Here is an 8612-nt window from a genome sequence, read left to right as displayed (position 1 = left end):
GAAGCTTTTTCATGCCTCTGCCCCCAACTCCCCCTACTCCTGCCAGAAGAGATGCAAATCCCGCCCCCACCTCCCATCACCAGATGATATGGAGGAAAAGCTCAGCTCAGTAGTGGGCCATCTGTCCTCCTAGGACTCCGTCCAACCCACCCATCTGGCTGGATGGCTTGTTACCTCATCTGTTTACCTTGAACTCCCAGACAAAGCCTCACCAGTCCACACCAGTGGGGGACGTCACTAAATATTGATTGGTGTCTTAATAAATACAGTCTCTTCATTTCCAGAGCACCCATAAAATTCTACTAAGCTTATAACCTTTTGGTGAGCAGAGATAGAGTCTGTTTGAATTAAATAACCAACACTGTGTGTAATTTGTATTAGCTGTTGCACTCTGTTCAAGGTACATAGGTGTGAACTTAAATGATGGTGTGTGTGTACATGCTGGAACCTGGTCTTGTACTCTTACTTGGCTTTTTCAGTCAGGGCCAGTGGTCTACCATTTGAACCACAGCTCCACTTTATCTTTTTCATGGCTAACTGGAGAAAAGACTATCACAGACTTTGCTTCTCCGGCTGGCTTTGAACTGTGATCCTCAGATCTCAACCTTGTGAGTAGTTAGGGCTACAGGCGTGAATGACTGGTACCTGGCCTTAAATCAGTGTATTTAATGTTTATGTCTCTTTCTTTGGTGGTACTGGGGGTTGAACTCAGGGCCTGGGCACTGTCCCTGAGTGCTCTTTGTGCTCAAGGCCAGTGCTCTACCATTTTGAGCCACAGCACCACTTGTAGTTTTTGAGTGGTTAACTCTAGGCAAGAGTCGCACAGACTTTCCTGCCCGGGCTGGCTTTGAACCACGATCCCCAGATCTCAGCCTCTTGAGTAGCTAGGATTACAGGCGTGAGCCACCAGCACCCAGCTGAGTCATACTTTTAGTTCTGTGGGATATTCACCCAGATGTGGCACTGCTGGAGGTGGCATCATATAGCAATTCTGTGTTTATCTTTTGCAGAAGTGGTTTTCAAAAAATTAATTTCCTGGCTAATGCTTTTCCAGACATATTTTATTTAGAAGATAAAGTGAGAAGGCTTTGAAATTCTCAAAGAGAAAACAAATGCTTACTATAAACAATCCTGAGAAGGAGAATCCCGGAGACCAGTTAGAGGTTAATTTCCTGCACAAATTCTTGGTCCAGATCATTGGCCTGTAGCCAGTGCTTCCCTTTCATGCAATCCTCCTTCAGCAAGCGCTTGCCCAGTGAGTAACCCTGGAAGGGTGCCATTCCACTGAATACCCACATCAGAGAATTCTGGCCACACAGCCAATACACAAAAACGTCGTGGTTTGTAGGCTCATTCATTTGAGTCCGCCCACAGCTGGCACCTGCCGGGGCTTGCGGCCCAGACACACACACACACAGACAAATGACAATCCACAAGGCAGACACTAGATATGTGTTAATAAATCTAAATTATCTCCTTTCCTTTTTTCATTTTTTAAAAATTGGTTGTGGGGCTTGAACTCAGGGTCTGGGTACTATCCCCGAGCCTCTATGTGCTCAAGGCTCTACCACTTTGAGCTACAGAGCCACTTCCAGTTTTTGAGTGGTTAAGTGGAGAGAAGAGTCTCATGGGGCCTTTTCTGCCTGGGCTGGCTTTGAACTGCAATCCTCAGATGTCAGCCTCCTGAGTAGCTAGGATTACAGGTGTGAGCCACTGACATTTATTTAAAAAAAAAAATATTGCTTTTCCCACCTTTTTTCATTGGCTTTTCTTTTCTTTCTTGCTAGTATTGGGTTCAAACTCAGGGCTTGCTTTTTGCCCAGCACTCTACCACACCTCCAGCCTAGATTTTTGCTGGTTATTTTGGAGATGGAATCTTGTGGACTTTCCTGCCTAGGCTGGCTTCAAATTATGATCCTCCAGTTCTCAGGCTCCTGAAGAGCTAGGATTACAGAGGAAATCTCCAGCAGCAGGACTGTTAAATAAACTGTACACCTAGATGAGAAAAAACCCACTAAAATCATAATCTGAACTAGACAAATGAATAACAGCATTGTTTTGAAAAGCACAAATAAGGGTTCAGTTTGCTAATTTCATCAAGTAGATGGCCTTGAATATAATACTTTTATAATATCTTTCTCTTTCTCAAGAACACTAATTTCATTTAAAGATCCAACTAAGTCCTTTGTGTAAGTGACATAAAATAGCAGTGTAATCTAGGATATCGGTTAAGAATGTTGACAACTCAGCCAACTCACTGGCTCACACCTGTGACCCTGGCTATTTAGAAGGAGATGGAGAGGATCAAACTCTAAGGCCAGCCTAGACAAAGTGAGGGAGACCCCCCTCCCCCAGCCCATTCAACAAGGTGGGTATGATGTGCAGGTAAATGTCTGTAATCCCAGTTATTATCTAGACTATATGGTGAGACCCTGTCTATAAGTAAATCAATAGGGCTAGGAATATGGCCTAGCGGTAAAGTGCTTGCCTAGCATGCACAGAGCCCTGGGTTCGATTCCTCAGCACCACATATATATAGAAAAAGCCAGAAGTGGCGCTGTGGCTCAAGAGGTAGAGTGCTAGCCTTGAGCAAAAAAAAGCCAGGGACAGTGCTCAGGCCCCAAGTCCAAGCCCCAGGACAAAAAAAAAAAAAAACAGTTGTGGTTTAAAGAACTCATTTCTTAGTTGGGTGATGGTAGTTCATGCCTGTAATCCTAGCTATTCAGAAGGCTGGGATGTGAGGATCTCAGTTCAAAGCCAGCCCAGGCAGGAAAGTCCATGAGACTCTTATTTCCAATGGACTGCCAGAAAATCTGAAGTGGCACTGTGGCTCCATGTGGTAGAGCACTAGCCTTGAGTGGAAGAACCCAGAAAGTGTCCAGGCCCTGAGTTCAAGTCCTACAACCAACCCAAAAAAATAACCAAACTCATTTCTCACAAAATAAATCCTCAAGAATGATGGGTGTCAGGACCTGAATGCCTTACCTGAGTTATATTTTGCTCAAGGACAGTGCTCTACTCCTTGAGCTACAGCTCCACATCTGGCTTTTTAGTGGAGGTAAGAATTTCAGATTTTCCTGCCAGGGCTGGCTTCAAACCCTGTTCCTCAGATTGCAGCCTCCCGAGTAACTAGAAAGGCATGTGTCACTGGTAACCCAGCTCTAAACTAGTGATTATCAAATGTGGTGGATATCAAAATACCTGGATCATTGAACCAAATGGCCCATGTTTCACATCAGTAAGTCTGGAGTGAGGCTAAAAAACATGCATTCCTCACATATTCCTAGGTGACACGGATTCTGCTGGTCCAGGCCCCACATCTGAGACAACTACTTATTGTTCTAAGCAGTTTTTTAAATACCTGCTTAGTACTCTTCTGTGATTCATCAACCTTCACTTTCCATTTATTTTCTTCTTGTTCCGTACTTGTCTGCAGCTTCTGTAAAATTCCTTCCTACAGACAAAAGTATAGTTGTTTTGAGAAATTTACATTCCAATGCTAAAATAAACTACTTAGGATATAAAGAATAAATTGCTGATTTGAAAACACAGATGAAGACTAAAGAGTCATTTCCTTCTGTTTCTGCAAGGATGGATTTGTATTTTTCACATTCTAGCTGTAACACTGTGTGTGTTTCGCCTGCTCCTTTCCATGTGTGCTCTAGAACCTGAATATAATGAAATAAAGAGCAATTCTCTAATTAAAAAAAGTGTGCGCGCATCCAGGGGAGGGAGCTCGGGTTCAGCACATACGCAAATACCCTCGTGCCTGGAGAAGGCGCCCGCGGGCCGCTTCCCAATTTTGGAAAAACACAGGGGCTCCAGGTAAGAGGTTTAAGACAAGAGCAAGGCCTTACCACGTGTAAACTGAGAAACTGCTGCAAAGACTCAGGCAAAAAGGCACGACCCGGCTGGGCGCCGGTGGCTCAGGCCCATCATCCCAGCTGCTCAGGAGGCTGAGGGCCGAGGATCGCGGTTCGAAGCCAGCCGGGGCAGGCAAGCCCGTGAGACCCAACTCCAATAAACCACCCGAAAACCGGAAGTGGGGCTGTGGTTCAAGTGGTGGAGCGCTGCCTTGAGCAAGAGCGCTCAGGGCCCACGACCGACAAGAAAAAAAGTAAAACGGATGAAGCAAGGGTGGGCTCAGTCGCACTTCCGGAAACGAGGGTTTTTCTGCACACCGAGAACTCTGGGGCCCCTCGTAGCCAGTGGCCTCGAACCGGAAGTGCGGGGTGACCCGCGTTACGGGGTTCACCCAATCATAGAGTAGATGGGCGTGACCTTGCGGGTGATTGGAGGAGAATGTGAGGGGGTGGGAAGAGCGGTAGGGTCTTCCGTGCGCACGCGCCCTGCTGGTGGCGTTGCCGACCGCCAAGAAGGCCGTGCGTTTGCTCACGCGTGTCCTCGCGCTGCGCCTTGGGCCGAGTCCTCCCGCTGCCCCGATCCGCAGCCCCGCCATGCCTGCCGACCTCAGCAAGTGGTCTGGGCCCTTGAGCCTGCAGGAAGTGGACGAGCGGCCCCAGCACCCACTGCGGGTGTCCTACACCGGGGCGGAGGTGGACGAGCTGGGCAAAGTGCTGACGCCCACCCAGGTACCCCGAGGACGGGCGAAGGGGCGGGCAGGCCCGTCGCGGCCTGCGGGGCCCCTCGGAGCACCCGGCCGGGGTGGGGAGCAGGGGGGCGCTCGGCCTTGAGGAGACTCAGCCCCATTCCTGGGGCTTCCAGGCCCGGACTCAGCCCGGGAGGGAAGCCCCGGAGGCGCCGTGCCCAGAGCCCCGACGTCTGTAACCGCCAACTGGCTTCCCCCCGCGGACCCGCCTGTGTCAGGGGTCAGGGGCCCGCGCCCCACCACCTCCCACAGGGCCGTCGGAGGCGCGAGCGCCGCTGCCTCTGTTGGCATCCGATGCCCACGGCCGGGGCGGCCCCGATCGGGGTTGGCTCCCCACACTGCTGCCAAGTTAGTGGGGTTGGGGGCGGGGAAGGACGGTGTTAAATGGGAAGGGCCCATCTTGGAGTAAGGTTTAACTGGCCTTTGTCCAGAGTTCTGCCTGCCTTGCCTCACGAGTGTCCGTTCAAGTCACATTTTCCTTAAGCAGACTCTGAGAAACACAAATTCAGAGCCCTTGTTTTGAGTTATTGCAGACAGAAGGTAAGGTTGTGGTTAAGAGGAGGACCTGGTGCCAGAGCTCGAATCCTGCTCCCAACTTCTTTGTTTACATGCTAGGATACAATCCCCATAGGTGTTCCGAAGATGAAATAAGTACTGTATGTAAAACATCTGCTGCCAAGTCTTGGGAGAGGCATTACCCAGTCACTTTTTTTGTTGTTGGTCCAGGGGCTTGACCTCTAGGCCTGGGCACTGTCCCTGAGTTCTTCAGTTCAAGGCTAGCACTCTGCCAGTTGAGCTACAGCCCCACTTGTGTTTTTTTTTTTTTTTTTTTTTTTTTTTTTTTTTTTTTTTGGCCAGTCCTGGGCCTTGGACTCAGGGCCTGAGCACTGTCCCTGGCTTCTTCCCGCTCAAGGCTAGCACTCTGCCACTTGAGCCACAGCGCCGCTTCTGGCCGTTTTTCTGTATATGTGGTGCTGGGGAATCGAACCTAGGGCCTCGTGTATCCGAGGCAGGCACTCTTGCCACTAGGCTATATCCCCAGCCCCCCACTTGTGGTTTTCTTGTGGCTAATTGAGATAAAGGTCTCATGGACTTTCCTACCAGAGCTGGCTTTGAACTATGATCCTCAGAACTCAGCATCCTGAGTGGTGTGAGCCACTGGTACCTGGCTGCAGTCTGGCTTTTTAACACCAAACTGACTCTTACAGGTTAAGAACAGACCCAGCAGCATTAACTGGGATGGTTGTGACTCTGGAAAACTGTACACCTTGGTCCTGACAGACCCGGATGCTCCCAGCAGGAAGGACCCCAAGTACAGGCAAGTTGCTTAGTTCACTTTCATCAGTGGACATGGACTATACAGAAAAGTTTGCTGCCCCCACTAAATCCTGGAGTGAGGCAAGGACAGGAGCCTCTCTGCTGCAGACACAGGAGGGTTGTACTGGCCAAGAAAGCAGGGAGAGCGAGGCAAGGGGATGACATTGGCCCCAAAGAAGTGTACTCTTTACCTGGCTTATGTAACTGTTACCCCTCTGTATATCACCTTCATCATCATAGTAATAATAATAAGCAGGGGTCATCATGGTCATGGCTGTGCATCCTGGCCTGTGGCATCTGCCCACTGTGGTCAGTGGCTGCACTGACCTTGGGTGTTCACATGTCTCTGGTTCTTCTACACAGGGAGTGGCACCATTTCCTGGTGGTCAACATGAAGGGCAACGATATCAGCAGTGGAACTGTCCTCTCCGATTACGTGGGCTCCGGGCCTCCCAGTGGCACAGGTCAGTACTGGGTGAGGCTGGGTGTGAGGTCTGATTGGCCAGCTGCTGTCTGCTGTGGCCTGGCTTCTAAAGACAGGAGCTGAAGGCTGCTTGGCTTTCTGTAGGGAAGCTGCCTTGCAAAGTACATTGGCTAGACCTCTGGACTTTGATTGGGTGGACTCTCAGCACAACTACCTCTTGGCTCTGGACCTTTGCTAAGTGGAGAAGTTGGGGATAGTGCCTCTTTGGTTTCCCTCTATAACTCCCTCTTTCTCCACAAGATCTAGTTAGTGTCTTTGTGTATTCATTCATATGTACACACTAGTACTGGGACTTGAACTCAAGGCCGAGGTGCTCTCAGCTTTTTCTTTCAAGGCTGGCACTCTGTCACTTGAGCCACACCTTCACTTTTTGGTGGCTCTTTAGAGACTAGCCACCGAATTGGATTTGGCTGCCTTTGAATCTCGATCCTCAGACCTCAGCCTCTTGAGTAACTAGGATTACAGCCATGAACCACTGGCTTAGTTGGTGTCTTGAAAAGATTTGGGGGGCTTTTGAAGAGCCACATTTCTCTCTCTTTTGCACACAATACATCACAGTCACCCTGTGTTGTGTCCTGTTACATGTATAAGGCGTCAGTAGATGAGGGTGCCCCTGGATCAGTGCTGGGGAGGCACTGGCATGGCCTCCTGCAATACACAGCGTTTCCATCTACTGGAGCACGCAGAGCAGTGGGCGAAGCTCCTGGGTATGGTGTCCCACCCTGAAGTAGAACTGAGAGGTACAAGGAGAGCCTGACAAGGGCTGCTGGTCCTGGCTCGTGTTCAATTTAGACACCCAGAAGCTTCCAGAAGGTTCAAAGTCCTGTGCATTCCTAACGGGAGAATACAGTGGGGGTGTTTCCTAGGGACCTGTTAAGTTCTCTAGGGCAAGGAGAAAAGGAGGCAATTTAATTACGGGGCGGAGCCACCTGAGGTTAAAGCAGTTCTCCCAAGTGGGCACTCTGTTCTCATTTGTAGAGACTCCTCAGCAGTTCCTTTTTTCTGTGTTTCACAAGGGGTAATTTGCTTATAAGAAACGATCCTGAGCTTGCAGGCAGGTCACTTCCATCCCCCAAAGGTACCTTGTTTACCATACTGCCCACATCCAGCGTGCTGTCCTCCCTTGTGAGCAGCTCTGGCCTCCTCTTCCTGCAGGCCTGCATCGCTACGTGTGGCTGGTATACGAGCAGGACAAGCCTCTGAAGTGTGACGAGCCTGTTCTCAGCAACCGCTCTGGGGACCACCGTGGCAAGTTCAAGGTGGCAGCCTTCCGCAAGAAGTATCACCTGGGCTCCCCTGTGGCTGGCACCTGCTACCAGGCCGAGTGGGATGACTATGTCCCCAAGCTGTACGAGCAGCTGTCTGGGAAGTAGGGAGGCTCGATTTGAGCACCCCCAGGCCCTGCAGTGGGGTCCTCAGGCACCAATGCTGGTAGATGTCTCCCCTCCCGCTCCTTCACTCAGGCCATGCCTGAGTCATCTGTCCTGGCATGGGGTGGCTTGTCCTGCCAGCAGTCCTCTTCATGCTCCTATTGATGTGTTGATCACGTTTGAATTCCGTTTTAGGGGGGTAGCATGTGGAATTGGAATGGGGGTACATTGTTAACGAATGACTAGCAATCCAGAATGTAGAGAAAACTTGTTAAAAAAAGGTCTTGAAAGGAGGGTGAAAGAAAAGGGAGTCATTGTTACTGTCTTTGAGATCTTTTCCCCCCAGCCTCCAGGCAGGGGCCTGGCCCTCATGGCCTGCTCCTGGCAGCGTCCACAGTGTCTCAGTAGCTTACTAGGAATCTACCTTAAACACTGCTGAGGTGTAGCCTGCTGAAACTGCACTGGAGGACAGGCGCTTAATCCTTGTGTGGTAAATCCTTCATCGGCTGTTCTGGAGTTGCTTAGTGTTAATTCTGCTGTTTGCTTATTATTGAATAAAGTAGGAATGTTGGACAATGCAGACTTTTGGGTACCGTCCTTTACTGGGTGTGGGGTCCAGGAATGGGGAGAAGTCGGAAGGGCACCTCCGAGGCAGAGTGTCCCCCCAGCAGCAGGGCCACGGTGAGAGCTCAGGGTTGGGTCATCCCACGGTGGCTTCTCCTGTGCACATGCCGCTGAGCTCCCGCAGAAGGCCACCTTGGTGGCACAAGCCACCTTGGCCTCCCAGCCTGAGACAGCTGCACATTTTGTGCTGGGGAGGGACCTGGGCAGG

At 50.3% G+C, this 8612-nt stretch overlaps 1 protein-coding gene across 1 annotated transcript; it reads left to right on the top strand.

Annotated features, from left to right (window-relative positions):
- The first annotated feature begins 4344 nt into the window (after positions 1-4344).
- On the top strand, positions 4345-8360 carry Pebp1 (phosphatidylethanolamine binding protein 1). Its single transcript, XM_048342872.1, has 4 exons — positions 4345-4592; positions 5818-5927; positions 6290-6390; positions 7566-8360. Exons 1-4 carry the CDS (start codon positions 4458-4460, stop codon positions 7781-7783), a joined length of 564 nt encoding a protein of 187 aa, XP_048198829.1. The 5' UTR covers positions 4345-4457; the 3' UTR covers positions 7784-8360.
- The last annotated feature ends 252 nt before the right edge of the window (positions 8361-8612 follow it).

The sequence above is a fragment of the Perognathus longimembris genome, chromosome 3, assembly GCF_023159225.1.
Source record: "Perognathus longimembris pacificus isolate PPM17 chromosome 3, ASM2315922v1, whole genome shotgun sequence".
Lineage (NCBI taxonomy): Eukaryota > Metazoa > Chordata > Mammalia > Rodentia > Heteromyidae > Perognathus > Perognathus longimembris.
The sequence above is the reverse complement of the archived record's forward strand: the minus strand, read 5'-3'. Positions and strand labels throughout refer to the sequence as shown.